This window comes from Melozone crissalis, unplaced genomic scaffold, assembly GCF_028551555.1.
Source record: "Melozone crissalis strain CALT ecotype California unplaced genomic scaffold, PUWL_Pcris_2 ptg000056l_1, whole genome shotgun sequence".
Classification (NCBI taxonomy): Eukaryota; Metazoa; Chordata; class Aves; order Passeriformes; family Passerellidae; genus Melozone; species Melozone crissalis.
In genome coordinates, this window is record NW_026535834.1 from 11,262,749 (window position 1) to 11,286,866 (window position 24,118).

At 56.9% G+C, this 24,118-nt stretch overlaps 1 protein-coding gene across 4 annotated transcripts in view; it reads right to left on the reverse strand.

Annotated features, from left to right (window-relative positions):
- Nucleotides 1-1,036: 1,036 nt before the first annotated feature.
- LRFN5 (leucine rich repeat and fibronectin type III domain containing 5) overlaps nt 1,037-24,118 on the reverse strand; it is a 46,692-nt gene continuing 23,610 nt past the window's right edge. For 3 of the 4 annotated variants that reach the window (XM_054286835.1, XM_054286836.1, XM_054286837.1), the window contains exons 2-3: nt 9,020-10,427; nt 6,865-8,039 (exon numbers count right to left, since the gene is read on the reverse strand). In XM_054286835.1, the coding sequence (XP_054142810.1) occupies nt 7,130-8,039; nt 9,020-10,407 (2,298 nt within the window). In that variant the 5' untranslated portion in view covers nt 10,408-10,427 and the 3' untranslated portion in view covers nt 6,865-7,129. Of the gene's footprint in view, nt 1,439-6,864; nt 8,040-9,019; nt 10,428-24,118 lie in introns of those variants that run through there. The other variant, XM_054286838.1, reaches the window with a different exon arrangement.

Below are 24,118 nucleotides of genomic sequence, written 5' to 3' on the forward strand. Positions count from 1 at the left end.
GCACAGACCCCAGGCACCATGGGGTTCATGTGTGGGCACAGACCCCGGGCACCATGAGGTTCATGTGGGCACAGACCCCAGGCACCATGGGGTTCATGTGTGGGCACAGACCCGGGCACCATGGGGTCCTTCATGGGCACAGACCCCGGGCACCATGGGGTTCATGTGTGGGCACAGACCCCGGGCACCATGAGGTTCATGTGGGCACAGACCCCAGGCACCATGGGGTTCATGTGTGGGCACAGACCCCGGGCACCATGGGGTTCATGTGTGGGCACAGACCCCTGGCACCATGGGGTCCCTCCATGGGCACAGACCCCTGGCACCATGGGGTCCTTCATGGGCACAGACCCCGGGCACCATGAGGTTCATGTGGGCACAGACCCCAGGCACCATGGGGTTCATGTGTGGGCACAGACCCCGGGCACCATGGGGTTCATGTGTGGGCACAAGCCCCGGGCACCATGGGGTCCTTCATGGGCACAGGCCCCGGGCACCATGAGGTTCATGTGGGCACAGACCCCAGGCACCATGGGGTTCATGTGTGGGCACAGACCCCGGGCACCATGGGGTCCTTCATGGGCACAGACCCCGGGCACCATGAGGTTCATGTGGGCACAGACCCCGGGCACCATGGGGTTCATGTGTGGGCACAGACCCCGGGCACCATGGGGTCCCTCCATGGGCACAGACCCCTGGCACCATGGGGTCCTTCATGGGCACAGACCCCGGGCACCATGAGGTTCATGTGGGCACAGACCCCAGGCACCATGGGGTCCCTGTGTGGGCACAGACCCAGGGCACCATGGGGTTCATGTGTGGGCACAGACCCAGGGCACCATGGGGTTCATGTGTGGGCACAAGCCCCGGGCACCATGGGGTTCATGTGTGGGCACAGACCCAGGGCACCATGGGGTCCCTGTGTGGGCACAGACCCGGGGCACCATGGGGTCCCTCCATGGGCACAGACCCCTGGCACCATGGGGTCCCTCTGGATCACCCAACCTGCCAGGCACAACCCCTGGATCAAGCACCATGCCCATGCCGTTGTAGTAAAACATTTATTTGTTCAGGTGATTGAAGCTACCATGTTTACAGCTCGTGAGCTCACCACTGGTGACATGGAACATGACTGGGACCAGCTGCTGCCACCAGATTCTTCGTCGTCATTTTCAGTTATAAAAAACCTGGACACCAGAAAAAACAGGAATTTCAGACTTGGAGTGGCAGATGGGAATCCTGTGAGGGGAAGACAGTTCCTCGAGGCAGCCGGCCTGGGGGGCCTGGGCTGCAGCTTCAAGTAAAGGTTCCGCAGGGAGAGCCAGAGGTCAGTCCTGGGAGAGGCTGAACCGGAGCGACTTCTGCCGAGGAGCAGCATCTGTGGCAGCGTGTTCAGGGAGGGCACTGGGGCTGGTGTCCTGCAGAGGGGCCCTGGCTTCTGCATAGAGAGAACACACACAGTGAGGGCACGGCGAGCAGCAGCACCCTGCATGGTGCCCTGGCCTCTGCACAGAGAGAATACACACAGTGAGGGCACGGCGAGCAGCACCTGCCCTGCCATGGCCCAGGTGACACTGATGTGGGACCCCAGCAGGAGCTGCCCTGGGGCCATTCTGGGCACTGCACCCACCAGGAGCTGCCCAGGGGCCATTCTGGGCACTGCACCCACGAGGAGCTGCCCTGGGGCCATTCTGGGCACAGCACCCACCAGGAGCTGCCACAGAGCCACTCTGGGCAGGAAGCAGCAGCAAACCCTGCCCTCAGCCCTAGCACCCCCTGACTTGGTGTCCTGTGCCCTGCAGGGGCTGGGCAGCACAGCATGGCAGGGGACAGGGGACTGGGCTAACAGGGGACTGGGATAACAGGGGACAGGGCTAACAGGACCCAATGTCCCCACCCACACCTCTGCCACAAGTGTCACCAAGCACAGCACTGCTGCTGCTTCTGCTTCAGGGAAAATCCTGCAAGACAACACCAGAACACCCAGCAGAACCAGCAAAGCTCATTGTTCCAGAACCAGAGAGTTCTCCACTTTCTAGATTTGCTGCTGCCCTTGCACAGGCCAAGCCTTTGTCCAGGGCAGGGACCCCAGCTCTGCACACTGCCAGGGGGTCACACAGAGCTGGGGACACCAGGGCAGAGCAAAGGGGGGCACAGACACAGCACCCACCTTCCTGAGGTCACTGCAACCAGGGTGTGCCATGTGCCACTGTCCTGCCCAGGGCACAGGGACAGCCCATGGGACAGCTGTGCCACCTCCTGGCACCCAGCACAGCCCCACTTACCTGGGGGAGGGCAGGTGTGCCACTGCCATGTGCCAACACCAACCAGGCACCACCCAAACTCCTCTGTGGGTGCTGTGGGTCACAGCCCCTGCAGGGCACACAGTATGGGTAAATGAAGGTAATGCAGATTGCAATCTTATCCCCCAACGAGCTGCAGCTGGACCCTATTACTAAGTATTGGGAGCAGGCTAGATGATAACAAGCAGCGCCTGTAGCCAATAAGAACAGTGGTATAAAAGAGTGGATTGGTGGGATCTGGAGTCAGAGGGTTGCTGTAAGGACCAGGAACAGTGAGTGCTTAGAGGAGCTGCCTGTGACAAACATTGAGGAGGTATGAGACTCTGAGGACATGGAACCCTTGCACTACAATGATAATAGAACTCTTGAGGTACAAGACAACATATAATGATGATAGAACCGTTGTGATACATAAGAAAACAAGCCCCCACAGCACAGACTGGCCTCAGGCCAGGTGGGGTCCCTGTGTGCCCATTGAGGGGCTGGGCTCCAACCCTGCCTGGATTTCCTCTCTCCCAGGGGAATTTCCCTGCAGAGGAGGTGGCACAGCTTGCACACAGCACCAGAGCAGCAGCCTGGCGCTGCAGGAGCAAAACCAGCCTGCACCAAGCCAGGCACACCAGCCTGGGCTCAGCCCTCATATTCCTGACCCAGACACTGCTAAAGTGCAGCTCTGAGCCACCTGGGGTGGCACAGCAATCCAGCACAGCGGGGTTGGGCAGCCCAGGCTTTGGCCTGGGCCCAGCACACAGCCAGGACACATTTGCAAAGGGCAAACAGCAGAACCACGTTTTTGGTGAGCAAGAGCCTAAGGACTGGCCAGTTTGGTACTGTTAAACCAGAACTCTGACCAACATTAGCATCACTGCCAGGAGAAGGCACTGTGCAACTGGGGTCTGCTGCTGGTGCAGCTCTTGGGCGGTGATGGTGCCCCTGAGGGGCAGCAGCACCAGGAGCAGGGAGGTGAACATTCCTCAGCGACCACAGGGCTGACAGACAGCTGTGCCCACGTGTGAGTGGCACTGCTCAGGCTCCAGTGCCCCAGAGCTCCAGCGCGGCTCAGGCACTGCCCTTATGGCTGATGGGCAGAGAGGTGACCCTGGTGCCAGCTGCAGCCTTTATCCCTGGTTTGAAGCCACTCCCAAGGCAGCAGCATGCCCCTCTCTGTGCTCGTGCCCACCATGGCTTCGGGCACGCTCTGCCATGGCACAAGGGCCTGCTGCCCCTTCTGGAGGGCACACACAGCTGCCCAGGCCTGCCCACGGACCACAGCTCCGTGCCACTGCTGGTCTGGGGCACTCCCAGAGCAATGCTAGCAGGGCTGTCCTGGTCCCTGGAGCCAGGAGTACCCTGTGCTGGTCTGGGGCACTCCCAGAGCCCAGCCCAGCACAGCCCCAGCAGAGCCCACCTCCAGAGAGGGCCTGGGCACACGCTGTGCTCCAGCCACTGCAGACAGAGCTCAGAACTTCCTGCAGCAGTTCCTCCTCCGCCAGGGCCTGTGAACAGAGACCCTGTCATGGCTAAAATCCTGATAATCCATGGCTGGGCAGCAGCACACAGAGCCCAGGTGAGGCCTGTGAACAGAGACCCTGTCATGGCTAAAATCCCGATAATCCATGGCTGAGCAGCAGCACACAGAGCCCCACTGGGCAGGCCATGCCCCAGGGCAGGGAGGCACCCTGGGCTCAGCCCCTGCACAGCCCTCCATGGCTGGGGTGGTGCTGGGTCACAGCACATCCCCCATCCCATCACCTCTGCTGAGCAGTTATTGCAGCCTGGGGGAAATAACCTGGAGTTATTCTGACCCAGGGGCATCTCAGCACTCTCTGTCTCACAGTTTGCAATGGTTCTTGCAGAACAGAAAGGACAGAGAATTCCCTCCTCCATGAGGCTTCCTACACTTTGAATTGAGCCTGAATAAACCCAATGTCCCACTGCACGGTTATTCCAGTGGGAACAGTGATTCCATGCCCAGGGCACTCCCAAGGGATGAATGATCCTGTCAGCCAGGGGAGTAGCTGGCACGGGAGGAACCCCTGGCCGCCCAGATCCCCTTTCCTGCATGCCAGCAGAAAGGAACCAAACAGGGCCATGAGGTCCCTGCACACTGCTTGACACAGAGGCACCATGGACAGAACATCAGCTGCAGTGCTTAGAAAACTATTCCTCTGAGTGAAAAATTACAAATATATAAAAATAAACCTCCTTAAACCACAAGACACCATTAGTATTTTAGCACTTTGACAAAACATCACACAGATTTAGGTCCAGTTTTAGACAACATAGAAAAGCATTTTCATTGGGTGTTTTTAAAATGCATGATCAAACCCAGCCACTCCACAGCAAACCTGTGACATCCTCCTGTACTCCAGAAGGAGGATAAGGTGCCTCTGCCAGCACAGCCCCTCACTGGGGCTCAGACCTTCACGTTTGACCCACACTGGGCAAAGCCCTTGGCATCAGAGTGCAGGCCCTGCACAGGCACCCCTGTCCCCCACAGCACGTGTTTGACAGCTCCCTTCTGTTCATGCACTGCTCATGGGCCGCCAGAGCAACCCAAGGAGGGATTTATTGCATTTTTTTAAACTTTTCCAGCAGGAAGCAGGGTTTCTCATTTTGAGGCTTTGTTTCCTATTTGGTCTCTGCATTTCCTGAGGGAAGCAAAAAGGGTTCCTAAAAAAGAAGCAGCCTCTTCCTTTTAGGTCCTTTACACCACCCTCATTGACTTTGTCCTTCCGTGACAGGCAATGAAATCACCCAGAGCAGCCCGCAGTGGCCAGGAGCATCACTGCAGAGCCCCAGGGACACAGAGGGGTGCCAGGGGCTGTGCCCCACTGTGCCCCCAAACTGCCCTGGGGCTGGCTGGGGCCAGGCTGGCCTCGGGCACGTGCCCGAGTGACTGTGCCCCAAGAGCAAGCACAAGGTATAAAATTTAACTGTTCTCTCTCTTTTATGGTCACAAAGCCCATCATGAACCTGTTATTTGGCATCTGAGAATGCACAGTGCTCAGATATTCAGAGTTAAGCTGTCTCTAATTTGAATATGATGACCATATGAGTTTAATTAATATTAACTGCAGGCTTCCCTTTACAGAGAGCAGAGCAGCTGCCATGCACACAACGAAATCTGCACCTGCTGTCCCCTGCTGCTGTGGGTTCTGTCCCTGCAGAGTGGCCCAGAAGCACTCCATGCCACAGGCACAGCAATTGGGAACAGCTCAAAGGTGAGACCATCATCTTCCAGGCCCTCAGTGCACTCAGGGATTGAGGAGAACTGGACCAAACCATAAAGTTCTGAGCAAATATGGCCCAGGAGTCTAGGAAAGCAGGAGATGGCCATCAACACCCGACCAGCCGAGGTGCTGAATGGCACAATCCTGCTGGCTGCAGCCCTGCCTGCCCACCTGCCCGCCCACCTGCTCACCTGTCCACCTGCCTGCCCACCTGATTGCCCACCTGCCCACCTGTCTGCTCACCTGCTCACCTGCCCACCTGCCTGCACACCTGTCTGCTCACCTGCCTGTCCACCTGCCTGCACATCTGCCCACCTGCCCACCTGCATGCTCATCCTTCTGCCCACCTGCTCACCTGCCTGCCCACCTGATTGCTCACCTTCCTGCCCACCTGCCTGCCCACCTTCCTGCCCGCCCACCTGCCTGCCCACCTGCCCGCCCGCCTGCCCGCCCACCTGCCTGCTCACCTGCCCACCTGCCTGCCCACCTGCCCACCTGCATGCTCACCCTTCTGCCCACCTACTCACCTGCCCGGCCACCTGTCTGCCCACCTGTCTGCCCACCTGCCTGCCTGCTGTCCCTACTCACAGCCCTGCTCAGCTGTGCCCAGCACCCCGAGGTGCCCCAGCCCAGCTCCCTGCCCAGGGCTGCAGGACAGGGCACTGCCTGCACCAGGTCTGGGTGCCCTGGGACGTGGGGCAGGCACCTCTCGGGGACAGCCAGTGTGGGATCCCAGCTCAGGCTGTGGGATCCCAGCTCAGGCACCTCTTGGGGAGAGCCAGTGTGGGATCCCAGCTCAGGCATCTCTCAGGAAGGATCCCAGCTCAGGCTCCTCTCGGGGAGAGCCACTGCAGGCTCCCAGTGCTCCCCAGCCCAGCCCCAGCCAGCCAGAGCCAGCACAGGGAATGGCCCCGTGCCCTGGTGCCTCCTGGTGCTCCTGGTGCGCCGTGGCAGGAGCTCTGCAGCAGCACCGAGGCCCAGCCCGGCAGGGCAGTAACCCGAGGCTGGCTGGCATACCGAGTGAATATTTTATTTTACACAACATAACAACACAGCGTTGTTGCTCCTGTACAGCATCTGCCTAAAAACAAAGGCAACACCATTGTCACGGAAAAGAAATGTACAGTCTGACCGGTTTAAAAAATATCATTTTACTGATTGATCCAGAAGCGGTTATTTGTTAGCTTGGAGGAAATTGCATTTCCTTTATAAAAGGCTTTTTCTGTGAAAACTCTCTCTTTTGTTTTCTGCTACCGCAGAACCAGGAAGCCAGTCCTAGAGCAGGGAAGGCACTGGTGCTGTTTCGTGCTTTTTTTCGCCCCTTAATCTTTTTTTCCTTTTTTTTTTTTTTTTTAATCTCTGAATGTTGCCTTCGGTTTTGATATTAAATAAAACCAAACGAAAACTAAATAAACCCCCGTGTGCACTGGGTGGCTTATACAGAACCCCGCATGAACAAGCCATTAATCAGCGAGACAGCAGTGGACATCCAAATCCAATTCCCTGGGAAAGGGAGTTTCACACAACGTTTGGTGGTTTTAGTTAAAATAAAACTTTAAAAAAAAAAAAAAAGAAAAAAGAAAAAAAAGCAGGTCACACAGTGCTTTCCAATATCCACTCAGAACTGGAGAAAGGTGCCGTTCCGCCCTGGGCGCAGTCTGCCTGCAGCAGCATCCCGTTCATGGACATGCTGCGCTTGGAGCGCAGGCCGGCGGGGCCGCGGGGCTCCAGCAGCTCTCCGCCCAGCGAGCGCCGCCGCTTGGCGCGGCTGGCCTCGGCCGGCAGCGTCAGGAACTTACTTGGCTTGGATTGTGCTCTTTTGTACGTGGGGGCCGCCTCGGGGCCGCGCCCGGCCAGCGCCAGGGCCGTGGAGTTGTTCCTGTTGGAGTTCTGGGGCTCGGCGCTGCCGCCCGCCTCGCCCTGCGCCTCGCTGCCGGCCTTGGGCCCCGACTTGCGCTTCTGCTTCTGCGGCAGGGGAGAGCTGGAAGTCCAGGCGGGAGGCAAAGCCGAGGTAGTGGTGGCCGAGTCCTGGCCGGAGCCGGCGTCCGGCGACTGCGCGGCGCCGTCGGCCGCGGCCTTGCAGCACTGGACGCCCTCCTCGTGCCCGAGAGCCTGCTTGGACATGGACTGCGACAGCGCCCCGCCGCAGCCCTGGATCTGAGCCCCGTTGGTCTGAGAGTACACGTTGCTGACCTTGGTGGCCTTCTGCTGCCCGTTGTTGTTACACACCTTGTAGCGGATCATGAGGATGATGATGAACACGAGCACGGACGCCACAATGATCCCACCGATGATGATGATCATGGTCCCGCCCAGGAACTGGGACTGCATGAAGTGGCAGCGCACGTAATCCTGCTCGGTGGTGAACTGCGTGCAGCCCACCACCCTGGTGGCCGTCAGCGAGGTGATCCCGTCATCGTAGATGGCCAGCACGCACAGGTCGTACATCGTCCCCGCGGCCAGGTTGTTCACCAGAAAGGTTTTGCTCGTGGGAGGTATCATTCTGGGGGAGAAGGAAGCCAGTGTGAATGAACCTGCGGACACAGCGGTGCCTTCCCACCCTGTGGGGCAGCCCAGGCTGTGCTGGGCACTACCACAGCTTGTCCACTGTCCCCGTGGGGCTCATCTCCAACCCCAGCAGCTCCTGCCCGGCCTTCCATGTAGCAGCAGTCACTGCCAAGGCCCCTGGCACGGCTCAGCATGGCACAGCCCCCCATTGGAACCACCACACCAAAAACATGGAATCACAGGATCACAGAATGGCCTGGGTTGGAAGCAACATGTAAAGACCATCCAGTTCACCCTCCTGCCATGGGCAGGGACATCTTCCACCAGACAAGGCAACTCCAAGCCCTGTCCAGCCTGGCCTTGGACACTTCCATGGATGAGGCACCCATAACTTCCCTGAAGCTGTGCCAGGATCTCACTGTCCTCACAGGGAAGAATGTTTTTCAGTTACCTGATCTACATCTACCCTCTTTCCATTTAAAGCCAGCACCCCTTGTCCTAGTAATGGATAAAGAAATGCACAGAAGAAATGACCGAGCAAAGCCAGTGCTGAAGGGTGCAACAGCTACACCTGGCAGCACAGAGCCCCCCTGCACTTCCCCAGCACGGGCATCACCAGAAAGTGCTGTGAGGAACATGCTCACAGACACTGTCTTTCCTGTGCTTCCACAAAGCTGAGCACATTAGGCACCATTTAATCCATCTACCTTCACAACCTTTCTCAGATCAGTTCAGAGGATTAGAAGTCCACTTGGATTACCTAAAAATAGCACTGTTCTAAGTAATTTTCCTGCTTGTGAGTAGAAATGGCATGAGTCCTCCCTGAGGCTCCCACCACGAGCTGCTGGGGCTGGGCTGTGCTCAGCTGGCACGGCATGGCACAGGAACTGCAGCACAGGGGTGCCCGGGCCAGGGCCACACGGCAGCACCACACACCCAGCACGGTCCCACCCGGGCAGGCTGGGGCTGCCTTACCTGTAAACAAGGGAGTCATCATAAGTACCATTGTACTGGATTTGGAACATACGGATCCCAGGTATATTCCTCTGGAAATTGAATTTCAGCAGAGCCGTGGAGGACGTCGCTTCTGCGACAACCACCTTCTTATCCTGGCTGACTTTAGTATCCCCGTTGCTACTGCTGGCGTTGGAGCCCGACTTGGTGGATGTGGAGATATCCGAGGAGCCCGGGTCAGGCTCGTGGATGTGGTTTGTGCTGTTGAGCAGGTGGGGCAGTTTGATGATGTGCAGGTCCACGGTCTGCGTGGCCTCCCCCGCGGGGTTGGAGGCGATGCAGGTGAAGGAGCCCGTGTCCTTCACCGTGGTGATGAGGATGTCGAGCGTGCCGTTGTCGTAGACCGTGGACCTGGTGGCGTTGGAGATCAGCTTGCCCTCGGGCGAGATCCAGTGGATGGCCGGCTCGGGGTCGCCGCGGGCCTTGCAGCGCAGGGCCGCGCGCTGCCCCTCCAGCACGCGCAGCTCGTGCGTGTGCCGCGTGATGAGCGGCGGCTCGCACAGGAACTCCTCCTCGGGGATGGACCAGAAGTACCGGCCCGACAGCAGCGTCGGGGAGGCACAGGTCTCCAGGTCGTCCTCCCTGGAAAGGCGCCTCAGCCACAAGAGCTCACAGTTGCAATGCAAGGGGTTCCCACCAAAGCTCAGCGCGAACGTCGAGGGGCTGATAATTCCTGAGGTTGCCAGCACCTGAGCGCGCTGGAACAGCGGGTCAGGCGGCAGCTTCTGCAGTTTGTTAGACGTGACGTCCAGCCTGGTCATCTTGTGCAGGTGGGAGAAGGTCCCCTTAGGAATATGGTCAATCATGTTGTGGTCAAGACTGAGAGTGTGCAAACTGACCATTTTCTCCACGGCATCCCAAGGGATGGTTTCCAGATTGTTGTAAGACAAATCCAATTCCTCGAGAGCTAAAACATCGTCAAAAGCTGTGGAAGAAATTAAAGTCAGCTGGTTGTTGTTCAGTATCAAGTGGTGGAGATTGGAGAGCCCACTGAACATGTCATTAGTGATCTTAGTCAATCGGTTGCTGTTCAAATGCAGAGCCCGCAAATTGCGCAGGTCGGCAAACGCGTGAGGTGTGATAAAACTGATTGTATTCCGGGACAGCGTCAGGTCCACCAGGCTGGTCATGTTGGCAAAGTCTTTCCTTTTAATGTTTGTAACAAAGTTGTCTGCCAGCCGCAGCTCCACGGTCCTCCTGTCAATGTTGGGAGGAACAAACAAGAGCCCTTTCTTGGCACACAGGGTGGCGAGGTTGGGAGACAAGATCTGACAGACGCAGCGCTTGGGGCAGATCTGAGCTCGCACCGCTACGCCAATGAACAGCAGAAACAAAAGCAGTTTTTCCATTGTAGAACAGATTCAAGAGCCTGCAAGGGAGAGCAGACAGCAGTTAGTCTCTGTGAGTTAAGACAGGCATAATAAAAGAGCCAAGACAGACAATCTGAGGTTGAACCATGGAACTGAAGTTCAGGTGGCAACCAGCCACCCTCCCTGTGTTACCTGGTCCTTCTCCATCCCCCCATCCCGACACAGGAGTGCCTGCCAGGAGTGCAGCTGAGAGTCAGGGACGTTTGCAGCTCCATGGGTACACACTGACATTCATACAAATGACAAAGCCATTGGGAAGCTGCCCCTCGAGCCCCTCCTGCTCGAGCCCATCCTGCTGCCCAGCACAGCTCCACATCCCAGCAGAGCCCCTGCCCTCCCAGGCTGCTGGCCATAGTGACAAATGTCCCGGTACACAAAATGAGGAGTGGCTCATGTGTGCTTCACTTGCTAAGCTGAAACTCTCAGTGGCCTTGAAATCGCAGCAGCTCAATGGGTTTACAGCCAACTCCACTGAACATTTAAGCTCTTAATGCTATTTTCAGAATAAACTCAGAAGGAGCTGATTTTATGTCATTCAAACCCCAAAAATGCAAATAAAACAAAATGAAACAAAAAAAAAACACCCAAAAAACAAAACAAAGCAAAACAAAAACCCAAGAAAAGCCCCCACAACAGAGATCTAAATAAAAACGGATCTTGGGCTAATTTTAGCTGATCACAGCTTTCCGGCTCCCCCTGGAAAGCCCAGCGGTTCAATCAGCTTTATTGCTCACACTGCCAGGCCCGCTCCTCGTGGTGAGTGGGAGCAGGGCTGCCAGCAGCAGTGCCCACACAGCTCAGCGAGGTCACCCAGCAGGGACTGTGCCAAGGGCTCCCAGCGTGGGCGGGAGGCTGGGGATGGGAGGCTAGGGCAGGTGAACAGGTGGGAGGCTCAGGGTGCTCCTCCCTGGCACAGGTGGGAGGCTCAGGTTGCTCCTCCCTGGCACAGGTGGGAGGCTCAGGGTGCTCCTCCCTGGCACAGGTGGGAGGCTCAAGGTGCCCCTCTCTGGCACAGGTGGGAGGCTCAGGGTGCCCCTCCCTGGAACAGCAGGAGCAGGGTCCCTGGAGAAGCACCCAGCACGTGTCTGAGGGAATTGTGCCATTGCTTCAGGCTCAGAGGGGCTCCACGCTGCGACTGAAGCACTCAGCTCCCTTTGGGACTGGCACAGTTATACGTGCTCAGATCAGATTACTCAGACCCATTACCACCCCAGAGATGCATTAATGAAGCTCAGCTGAAATGCAGTTTCACAGCTAGCCAGAACCAGAGCTCTTGCATCGTCATTGATATTTAAAGACATTTAACGTCAGAACAACAACAATTGCTCCTGTTATCCAGTCCATCCTTAAACCACACCAAATCTGTGGTGCCGTGCAAGCAGAGGCAACAAAATGATTAGTGAAAATGCCAGCCCTAAACCTGCTTTGCAGCACAATCAATGTACTTTTTCCTGATACTTCTGGGGACTGCAAGTATTCAGGACTACTCCAGCTTTTGAGTTCCCACTGGAGAAACCAAAGCCTGCTGCTGTGGTCCAAAGCAGAGTGTGCTGCCGTGGGCAGTGCTGGGAGCTGCTCCCAAACCACCATAACCAGCACCATTCTCACTGCCATGACCTGCAGCAGAAAGCAAAGTGCCATGCAGCATTCAGTTATGCTCTGTGCACTCATTTCGTGACAGCACTGCAAATCAGGGTGGCCCTGCAGGTGACAAGGACCTGGAGGAGAATGGCAATGCCAAGCAGTGAAGGACACTGCCTGCTGCAGCCCCCAGACCCACTGGTGTCACCCACCAGCCACCTCCCAGCCCAGCAGCTGCATTCATGGCCAGGGACTGTCACCTGTCCTTTCCAGGTGGCCTCTGCTCCTTTCATGCACATCTGGTAGGGACTGGATGGGAATGGGAATGGGCTCAGCAGCTCAGGGCACCTGCACACAGCCAGGGGTCCATGGACAGCCTTGCCTGGGGACCCCACACTCATTAGATTTGCTAACCTAAGGCTGCCAGTTTAGTTCATGGCCATGATTAAACTCATGTGCCTGGATTCAGCCAAGTCCATTGCTACAGCTACCCAAGCCCAACACAGGCCTGAACCCAAATCTGCAAGTTCATGAGTTTGGAAATACCATTGCAAGATGAAATGACTTAAACAGCAGCTGGGATGACAAGGTTCCCACAAAGTTACCTAGCAGCAGAGGTGGGTTTTTGGATGTTAAGAGTTTTGGATGTTGTCTGTGCCAATATCCTCAGGTTAAATAGCCAGGGCTGGATGCAATGCCATCAGTGAACATCAGGCTCAAAGGGCTGCAGTAAATGGGGCAAGAGCAGCCCCATGGAAAGGCCAGTCCCCAGCACTGTGACCCATGCCCTGGGTTTAGGGACAGTCCTGTCCTGTGACCCTCCCAGTGACCTGGGCAGGGAGGCGAGTGCACCCCACACACATCTGCAATGACACTGAACAGGAGGAGGGACTGAGCCCTCAGAGCCCGGGGTGCTGATGGAGAGGGGCTGGTGACCAGAGCTGAGCACCCCCAGCCCTGACTGACAGGAGGACCAGCGAGGATTTGGCACCTGGATGCCCCAAGCGATGGAAAGAGCAAAGGACCAGCGAGGATTTGGCACCTGGATGCCCCAAGCGATGGAAAGAGCAAAGGCACACCTGGATCTGCATGAGGCAGCTGGTGCCCCAGGCTGTGCAGGGATGGGGACAGCCCATCCTCCCCATGTGCATGATCCCTGGCTGCAGGGAAACATTTCACCTCCTTGCTGAGAAAACACAGAGCATTTCCTCCCAGAGTGCCCAGTGCCCCACCAGAGACACTCACCAAAAACCACAGCTGCTGAAAGTCAGCCTGGACAGGTGTCCCCTCCTCTCCCAGCACACCTCATCCCCCACACAGATAATTTTATAGAGTTAGCAGCGCTGACATGGCTGAGAGCTCATTGCAGGAAACACCTTTTGGACTAATGAAAGCAATATGTGATCCTCATTACTTGCTGGAAAGATAACAAAAAAGAAAGGAAACTGCCTTCATAAAGAAAACAAATGCCAGCTTGCTGGGAAGGTGGGCACTGCTCAGGACAAGGGTAGCAAGCTCTTCATGTGACATTTGTGATTCACAAAAAAAGCCTCTCACACATACTGCTCTTTGCATCCATCCTGTTGCTACATTTGATCACTTTGAGTTATTAATCTGTCTGCGAAACCTGAGCTGGAGTTGCTGCGGGCTGCATGGTCACACAGGGTGGGAACTGTGTCTCCAAATGGAGGAACCTGTGAGCCCAGCATGCTGTGGGAGCTCCCCCTGTTCCCCCATCAGGAACCTGTGAGCCCAGCACACTGCAGGAGCTGGGAGCCCCCCTGTTCTCCCATCGGCTGGGGAGGACAGACTGGAGTCCCCAGGCTCTGCTCCTGTCTCTGAGCAGAGGAAGATGAGGAAGACTTTTCCTCCCCCATTTCTCAGGTGTGGAGCAGGCCTGACGGTGCTGGGCAGGGCCAGGGCTCATGGAGGCAGGGACCCCTCCAGCCCTACCACCCCTGCCCACCTTCCCCTGGCTACTCTCAGGTGAGATGTCCCCTCACAGTGGGTGACACTCCCATGGTCCTTCCCCTGCCAGGTGTGTCCCACAGGTCTTCTGGCCTTCACATCACCTCTAGCCCAGCTCTGAAACACAGAGCTCTGTTCAAGCCCAGCCCTGGAACACACACCTCCATTCCAGCTCTGGAACACAGACCTCCATTCCAGCTCTGGAACACACACCTCCATTCCAGCTCTGGAACACAGACCTCCATTCCAGCCCATCTGTAGAACACAGACCTCCATTCCAGCTCTGGAACACACACCTCCATTCCAGCTCTGGAACACAGACCTCCATTCCAGCTCTGGAACGCACACCTCCATTCCAGCTCTGGAACGCACACCTCCATTCCAGCTCTGGAACACAGACCTCCATTCCAGCCCTGGAACACACACCTCCATTCCAGCCCATCTATAGAACACAGACCTCCATTCCAGCCCTGGAATACACACCTCCATTCCATTCCAGCCCATCCATGGAACACAGACCTCCATTCCATTCCAGCCCAGCTCTAGAACACAGACCCCCATTCCATTGCAGCTCCCTCCCCAGGGATGCCAGGCTCATGCCAGCCCCAGCCCTGGCAGCTGCAGAACAGCCATCCCTGCACAGAGGAGGCTCCCTGAGCTGCTGGGACCGAGCCCACGCACAGGCAGGGTGCAGGGACAGCTGGGGCACTCTCCAGCTCCAGCACTCACAGGGCTCTGTGAGACCCACTAGAGGATCTCCAGCGCTTCCAGAGGAGCCACCCGCTCCTGGTGACAGCCCAACAGCCCTGGTGCCTCCTGGGCACACACAGACCCTCTGGGCAGCATTCCTCAGGGCAGACTGCCACCATAGAGCTGTGACAGGTGTGGGAATGGGCAGAGTAAGCCCAGCCCGGTGGGCACAGCTGCTCTGAGCCCCCAGCAGCACTGCCAGGGCCAGCAGCAGGCACAGCCTGGCACCCAGCCAGCTGCAGGCTGTGGGGATGGCTGCCCACCTGTTCCAGCAGCACACAGAGGTCAGGGGAAGTGCTAATGAACTCGAAATCCTGCCTGGAATGGATCCAAGGAACCCAGGACTGAAATGCCACCTAATGTGGTGGCTCCTGGTGCCCAGCATACTGCATGCTGGGGCTTTGCCTCCTCCTCTTTGGGACACGAAGTGCAGCGTCTGCCAGTGCTCCAAAGGGTCGTTTACACACCGTGGATCACACAACACGCGGGAGCAGAGGAATTCATAGCACAGCCGTTAATTAGCAAACAACATCCAATTCCTGTTTGCATGGCCAGCATGCCAGGGATGCCCAGCGGGCACACCAGGGGCTGCTGGAGCAGCTGCCAGCTCAGGGCCTGCCTCAGACATCATCTGGCACTGCTGAGGCCACAACAGAGCTCCTGGCTGCCCTTCCAGGAGGATGGGTGGGAAGGAATCCACCCAGGGTTCTCAGAGTCTCTGCAAATTCAGTGTCGTGATGGAGGAAAAAATAGTCTGGGAGCTGACGATGTTCATCTGCTGGGGATGGAGGAAGGGAAATCTCAGCCCAGCCACCACAGGCACCCCCCAGCCATGCCAGAATATATGAAAGGAGATTCTGGGATCTGGGGCACTCCAGCTGCTGGGAACAGTGAAGTGGAGAACCAGGAGCTTCAGTTTCACCAAGGTCAGTGGTTTGCAAACAGGTTTTGCTGAATTGGAAACAAAGTACCCGAGAAAAAACCATTTGAATCAAAGCAACTCGCCCGGAGGTTTGGTCTGGGGGCTGTGCCAGCACCCCAGTGCTGAGCTGGCCAGGAGCACCAGGCAGGAGCACCAGGCAGCTCCACAATGCCACCACGTCTGACCCTTGCTACGGGACTGGAGAGGTGAATGCCCACGGGGAGCCATGAGACGGGGAAATCCTGAACTCTGGTCCCAGTTAGAGAGCTCCAAACAGCCGCAAACCCCCAGAGCCCTGGGGAGCTCAGGAACAGGAGCAAGGGGCCCAAAGTGAGGGCCAGGGGCAGCGCTGCCAGCTCACACAGAGATAATGCCTCTCCTGACATCATGGATGCTCCTTCCTCAAAAGCTCCATCTCTGGGTTTGTGCAGGCTTTCCCCTGTCCTCTACACAACAAACAGCTCCAGCACTTGCCCTTGCAACACACAGCTTAAAAACATGCCCATAAAGTTCAGAAATTGAGGAGAAAAATAGAATATCCTTTTTTAAAGCACTTTATTTTAGAATTGCTCCATATTGTCTGCAGCAGACAGCACTAACAATGCCAAGTGCTCAGAAAGGTAAAATCCCCACGGGGCTCCTGCAGCAGTGCACATGTCACAGCAGAGTGTTTCTGTGGGACATGGGCACATCCTGGGCATTGCCCCTCACTGCTGCTGTCACAGCAGAGTGTTCCCAGCAGGGACATGGGCACATCCTGGGCATTGTCCCTCACTGCTGCTGTCACAGCCAGAGTGTTCCCAGCAGGGACATGGGCACATCCTGGGCATTGCCCCTCACTGCTGCTGTCACAGCCAGAGTGTTTCTGTGGGACATGGGCACATCCTGGGCATTGTCCCTCACTGCTGCTGTCACAGCCAGAGTGTTTCTGTGGGACATGGGCACATCCTGGGCATTGCCCCTCACTGCTGCTGTCACAGCCAGAGTGTTTCTATGGGACATGGGCACATCCTGGGCATTGTCCCTCACTGCTGCTGACACAGCAGAGTGTTTCTGTGGGACATGGGCACATCCTGGGCATTGTCCCTCACTGCTGCTGTCACAGCAGAGTGTTTCTGTGGGACATGGCACATCCTGGGCATTGTCCCTCACTGCTGCTGACACAGCAGAGTGTTTCTGTGGGACATGGGCACATCCTGGGCATTGTCCCTCACTGCTGCTGACACAGCAGAGTGTTTCTGTGGGACATGGGCACATCCTGGGCATTGCCCCTCACTGCTGCTGTCACAGCAGAGTGTTTCTATGGGACATGGGCACATCCTGGGCATTGTCCCTCACTGCTGCTGACACAGCAGAGTGTTTCTATGGGACATGGGCACATCCTGGGCATTGCCCCTCACTGCTGCTGTCACAGCCAGAGTGTTTCTATGGGACATGGGCACATCCTGGGCATTGTCCCTCACTGCTGCTGACACAGCAGAGTGTTCCCAGCAGGGACATGGGCACATCCTGGGCATTGCCCCTCACTGCTGCTGTCACAGCAGAGTGTTCCCAGCAGGGACATGGGCACATCCTGGGCATTGTCCCTCACTGCTGCTGACACAGCAGAGTGTTTCTGTGGGACATGGGCACATCCTGGGCATTGTCCCTCACTGCTGCTGACACAGCAGAGTGTTTCTATGGGACATGGGCACATCCTGGGCATTGTCCCTCACTGCTGCTGTCACAGCAGAGTGTTTCTATGGGACATGGGCACATCCTGGGCATTGCCCCTCACTGCTGCTGTCACAGCCAGAGTGTTTCTGTGGGACATGGCACATCCTGGGCATTGTCCCTCACTGCTGCTGACACAGCAGAGTGTTCCCAGCAGGGACATGGGCACATCCTGGGCATTGTCCCTCACTGCTGCTGACACAGCAGAGTGTTTCTGTGGGACATGGGCACATCCTGGGCATTGCCCCTCACTGCTGCTGTCACAGCAGAGTGTTTCTATGGGACATGGGCACATCCTGGGCATTGCCCCTCACTGCTGCTGTCACAGCCAGAGTGTTTCTGTGGGACATGGGCACATCCTGGGCATTGCCCCTCACTGCTGCTGTCACAGCCAGAGTGTTTCTGTGGGACATGGGCACATCCTGGGCATTGCCCCTCACTGCTGCTGACACAGCAGAGTGTTTCTATGGGACATGGGCACATCCTGGGCATTGCCCCTCACTGCTGCTGTCACAGCAGAGTGTTTCTGTGGGACATGGCACATCCTGGGCATTGTCCCTCACTGCTGCTGACACAGCAGAGTGTTCCCAGCAGGGACATGGGCACATCCTGGGCATTGTCCCTCACTGCTGCTGTCACAGCAGAGTGTTTCTGTGGGACACGGGCACATCCTGGGCATTGTCCCTCACTGCTGCTGACACAGCAGAGTGTTCCCAGCAGGGACATGGGCACATCCTGGGCATTGTCCCTCACTGCTGCTGACACAGCAGAGTGTTTCTGTGGGACATGGGCACATCCTGGGCATTGCCCCTCACTGCTGCTGTCACAGCCAGAGTGTTTCTGTGGGACATGGCACATCCTGGGCATTGCCCCTCACTGCTGCTGACACAGCAGAGTGTTCCCAGCAGGGACATGGGCACATCCTGGGCATTGCCCCTCACTGCTGCTGACACAGCAGAGTGCTTCCAGCAGCCCCACAGCCACACTGAGGGCTCCTGCCATGCCATGCCATGCCATGCCATGCCATGCCCTGGGGCAAAGGCAGAGGGAGCAGAGCCCAGGGGCTCCCTAACTGCAGGGCTGCAGTGCAGGCAGCTCTCCAAGGCTCTGGTACCTCACACAGAGCCCAGAGTGATCCAGGGGATGAGTCAAGCAGCAGAGCAGAGCACGACTGCAGCTCGGTGAGGTATTAATAGATGTGCGTGAGGAAACAGCCGGGCTGGGGGCACCTGCTGCTGCTCCAGGGATGGGGAGAGGGGCCTGAGCCCAGCACTGAGCCAAGGACTGAGACAAGGATTGAACCCAGCACTGAGCCCAGCACTGGACCAGGCCTTGAATCCAGCACTGAGCCCAGCACTGAGCCCAGCACTGAGCCAAGGACTGAGACAAGGATTGAGCCCAGCACTGAGCCCAGCACTGAGCCCAGCACTGAGGCCAGAACTGAGCCAAGGACTGAGACAAGGATTGAACCCAGCACTGAGCCCAGCACTGGACCAAGGACTGAGCCCAGCACTGAGCCCAGCACTGAGCCCAGCACTGAGGCCAGAACTGAGCCAAGGACTGAGACAAGGATTGAACCCAGCACTGAGCCCAGCACTGGACCAGGCCCTGAGCCCAGCACTGAGCCCAGCACTGAACCAAGGACTGAGCCCAGCCCTGAGCCCAGCGCTGAGCCCAGCACTGAGCCCAGCACTGAACCCAGCACTGAGCCCAGCACTGGACCAAGGACTGAGCCCAGCACTGAACCAAGGACTGAGCCCAGAACTGAGCCCAGCACTGAGCCCAGCACTGAGCCCAGCACTGAGCCAAGGACTGAGCCCAGCACTGAGCCCAGCACTGAACCCAGCGCTGAGCCAAGGACTGAGCCCAGCACTGAGTCAAGGACTGAGCCCAGCACTGAACCCAGCACTGAGCCCAGCACTGAGCCCAGCACTGAACCCAGCACTGAGCCAAGGACTGAGCCCAGCACTGAGTCAAGGACTGAGCCCAGCACTGAACCCAGCCCTGAGCCCAGCACTGAGCCCAGCACTGAGTCAAGGACTGAGCCCAGCACTGAACCCAGCACTGAGCCCAGCACTGAGCCCAGCACTGAACCCAGCCCTGAGCCCAGCACTGAGCCCAGCACTGAGCCCAGCACTGAGCCCAGCACTGAACCCAGCCCTGAGCCCAGCACTGAGCCCAGCACTGAGCCCAGCACTGAGCCCAGCACTGAACCCAGCCCTGAGCCCAGCACTGAGCCCAGCACTGAGCCCAGCCCTGAGCCCAGCACTGAGCCAAGGACTGAGCCCAGCACTGAGCCAAGGACTGAGCCCAGCACTGAGCCCAGCACTGAACCCAGCACTGAGCCCAGCACTGAGCCCAGCACTGAACCCAGCCCTGAGCCCAGCACTGAGCCCAGCCCTGAGCCCAGCACTGAACCCAGCACTGAGCCCAGCACTGAACCCAGCCCTGAGCCCAGCACTGAGCCCAGCACTGAGCCCAGCACTGAGCCCAGCACTGAGCCAAGGACTGAGCCCAGCACTGAGCCAAGGACTGAGCCCAGCACTGAGCCCAGCACTGAACCCAGCACTGAGCCCAGCACTGAGCCCAGCACTGAACCCAGCCCTGAGCCCAGCACTGAGCCCAGCCCTGAGCCCAGCACTGAACCCAGCACTGAGCCCAGCACTGAACCCAGCACTGAGCCCAGCACTGAGCCCAGATCCGAGCCAGGCCCTGAGCCCAGCGCTGAGCCCAGCACTGAGCCCAGCGCTGAACCCAGCCCTGAGCCCAGCACTGAGCCCAGCACTGAGCCCAGCGCTGAACCCAGCACTGAGCCCAGCACTGAGCCCAGCACTGAACCCAGCACTGAGCCCAGCACTGAGCTCAGCACTGAACCCAGCCCTGAGCCCAGCACTGAGCCCAGCACTGAGCCCAGCAGAACCAAGCACTGAGCCCAGCGCTGAACCCAGCACTGAGCCCAGCACTGAGCCCAGCAGAACCAAGCACTGAGCCCAGCGCTGAACCCAGCTTAGTGGTGCTGAGCCTCACCCGCTGCCACCTCTGCAGCCTGTCCCTGTCCATGGATGCCATCCCTTCCCTGCAGTGCTGACCACAGCACAGAGCCATGTGTGGGGCTGCCAGAGGGGAGCCAGGGGGCACACAGAGTGGCTCCAGGCATGGTGAGCACACAGGCCCCAGGACACACAGGTGGGTACACAGCTCCCTGGCACTCTGCATGCTGGCACACCCACAGCGGCACAGCATACCCAGCGCTGGCTGTTTCTACCTTATTGCTGTGATAAACAGGTGACAATGGAAAAATGAGGTAATTGATGCCTCAGACCCAGAAGTGTTCAAGGCGAGATTGGGCAGGGCTTGGAGCAAGCTGGTCTTGTGGAAAGTGTTCTTGCCCATGCCAGAGGCATGGAACAAGATGGACTTCAAGGGCCCCTTCCCAACCAAACCATTCTGGGATCTATGAGTCTGTGAACAAAATTGTTCTTAGGGTTTCCTTCGCCTACAGATGCCACCATTTTAAAGCACCAACACTCTCATTCCCCAGTGGGCACTGGAGAGGGATGAGGGTGAAGGGGGAGCCAGGGACTGGCCAGGGCACTGTGGGCAAACGCAGCATGCCCACCAGACACACAGTTTAACTGGGGGCAATCAGAAACCAAGGAACCACAGGGCACTGTGGGCAAACCCAGCCTGCCCACCAAACGCAGCATGCCCACCAGACACACAGGTTTAACTGGGGCAATCAGAAGCAGAGGAACCAGCTCAGTGAAGGGTGACACTGCAGCACGCCACAGCAGAGAAAACAGGGATTAACCATAAGCAGATTGCCAAGCCTCAACAGTCCGCAGGTTTTATCAAGCACTGTAAACATAACTTATTTCTTCCATGGCCTTGCTTCTGCACAGCTCACCAAATGAAATGAAAAGTAAACTAACAATGATTTACTGCAGATGGACATTTATTATCTGCGTAATGATATCCTGCAATCGTCACAGCATTAACTGAGCCAATTCTGTTCTTAGTCACCGTACCCTTACATAAACATATAGTAAATTAAACACTATCTAAAACCAGGCGTTTATTAGGGTTGTCTCTACACTTGCCTGAACATCACTTGAGGATGTGAGTCATAAAACAAGCTGGATTTTGAGTTCCAAAGTTTAATTTAATGTCAAGGAGTATTGGGTACAAACTGTAGATCGCTCTCATGGAAGAACACCTATTTAGTATTTAGGTCTGCCTTGTTAACTGGTAAATCAAACAGATGTGGCCAAATTAGCTGCTGAGATGATCTAAGACGTGCCATGTCTGCAGCAGCCCTGCACTTCAAAGGCAGACCCCGGGAATCTCAAGGAGATAAAACACTTCCATCACAATAACGGGTGACACGCGCCGGCAGGATATGTGTAATAAAGGAAGGACAACAAGAGATGAAATGGAAATTTGTTTTGCAGAAGCCAAGAATAGAACATGATTTATATGCACTTATTTTAATTTATTTCGAGCTGAATGCAATTTATCTAAAGTCATCAAAAATTAATAGGCCATGTAGAAAGTAGTAGTAATAAATCCAAACTCGGGGCACACAGCAAGCACATCTCTTTTCAATCGCTATTAGCACTTCACTATCTAATTAATCCACCGAGTTATCTCGTCTGGAAATCCAGGCAATGCAGCCTGGCAGGACAGGCACTGGCTGCTGTGGGTGGCCCCTGGCGCGCTGTGGAACATTTAAAATACCGTGGCTAAAGCTGAGACCAGCCCAGAGAGGGAGCCCAGCACTCCCCTGGGACTGGGCGCCCCAAAGCTGCTGCTGCTGCTGCTGCAGCCCCCAGTGTCCCACAGCACGGTGCCACAGCCAGAGCACCCTGTGCCCCACCAGGGAGCTCCCCAAGGGTGACATGAGGTGACACTGCCCCACAGGTGAGCCCCACCAGAGGCTCTTCCCCGACCCAGAGAACATTCCAAGCCTTTCCACCAGCAACCCAGCACGGGCAGGGACAGGCTCTGGGCAGCCCCAGCACGGGCAGGGACAGGCTCTGGGCACAGTGTGAGCCCAGCACGGGCAGGGACAGGCTCTGGGCAGGGTCAGAGCCCAGCACGGGCAGGGACAGGCTCTGGGCAGCCCCAGCACGGGCAGGGACAGGCTCTGGGCACAGTGTGAGCCCAGCACGGGCAGGGACAGGCTCTGGGCAGGGTCAGAGCCCAGCACGGGCAGGGACAGGCTCTGGGCAGCCCCAGCACGGGCAGGGACAGGCTCTGGGCACAGTGTGAGCCCAGCACGGGCAGGGACAGGCTCTGGGCAGCCCCAGCACGGGCAGGGACAGGCTCTGGGCAGCCCCTGCAGCTGCCCCAGCAGCTCAGGGCACAAACTGAGCACAGAGCCAGCCTGGAACAGCTGCTCAGCACCTGCACAGATCTCTCTGACCACAGAGCTGCAGCAGGAACCCAACAGACCTCAGCCCCTATTTAGATCCAAAGGAAATCAATGGCCATACCAAAAGGAATATTTTCCTTTACCAAGAATGACAGTTTAAGTGAAATACTGGGACTCATATTTTTTAAAACTTCAGATACATCTGTCAGGGTTGGGCAATTTCGCCTAAAAGGGAAACTTTCAATGTGCCATAAGGGAGAAACTATTTTTGCAATCTTCCCTTTGGCTCAAAATCTGCTGCTGGGATTTTTCAGGAGGCAGCACTCCACACGCTCGAAAAAACTGACGGCTCTAAAATACATATTTATGGTTTCCTGATATAGGGAATAAGAACAGAGGAAAGTAATGGCAAGCTGCAGGAAATGCTACAGAGCCTGGCAGCAGGACAGACAGCAAGCTGGGATCAGCAGCAGAGTCAGGGGAGGACAGGAGTAAAGGGAGGTGAAGTGGAGCCCAGGCACTGCCCAGGGACCCTGGCCAAGGACAGCACAGGCTCAGGCACGGGCTGCTCAGCCCCAGACACAGCTGGAGATGGAATGTGTTTCCATGTACAAGGATACGCGTGGGGAAAGCTGGGCTGGGTGGGATGGAGACAGCAGAACCTCAGAATCCTGTGAAAGAATTGCACAGCCTGGGATGGGGTTGGTGAGTCAGGATCAGGAACACCCACCTGGCTCTGGTGCCTGTGACCGTGTTCACAGGGGTCCTTGGATGGGTGAACAGTGGGCATCTGGCTCCATGTTTCAGAAGGCTGATTTATTATTTTATGTGATATATTACACTAAAACTATACTAAAAGAATAGAAGAAAGGATTTCATCAGAAGGCTAGCTAAGAATAGAATAGGAAGGAATGATCACAAAGGCTTGTGTCTCAGACTCTCTGTCCAAGCCAGCTGACTGTGATTGGCCATTAATTAGAAATAACCCCATGAGACCAATCCCAGATGCACCTGTTGCATTCCACAGCAGCAGATAATCATTGTTTACATTTTGTTCCTGAGGCCTCCCAGCTTCTCAGGAGGAAAACTCCTAAGGAAAGGATTTTCTATAAAAGATGTCAGTGACAGGTGTCCCCACGCTCAGGGACAGGGAATGCTCATTTGCTGGTCAGCCCCCATCACACAGTCACACCCCACAGCTGTCCAGCTGGCACTGCCAGGCTGGGCACACCCGGAGCTGTGGCACTGCCATGGAACCAGGCTCCAGCAGCAACATTGCCACACAGCCTCTGGTGGCATCAGCACCAAACGTGCCAGGACAGGCTGGAGAGAGGCTGGCACGGCTGTGCTGCCCCAGCAACATCCAACAGCAGCAGGCAGGA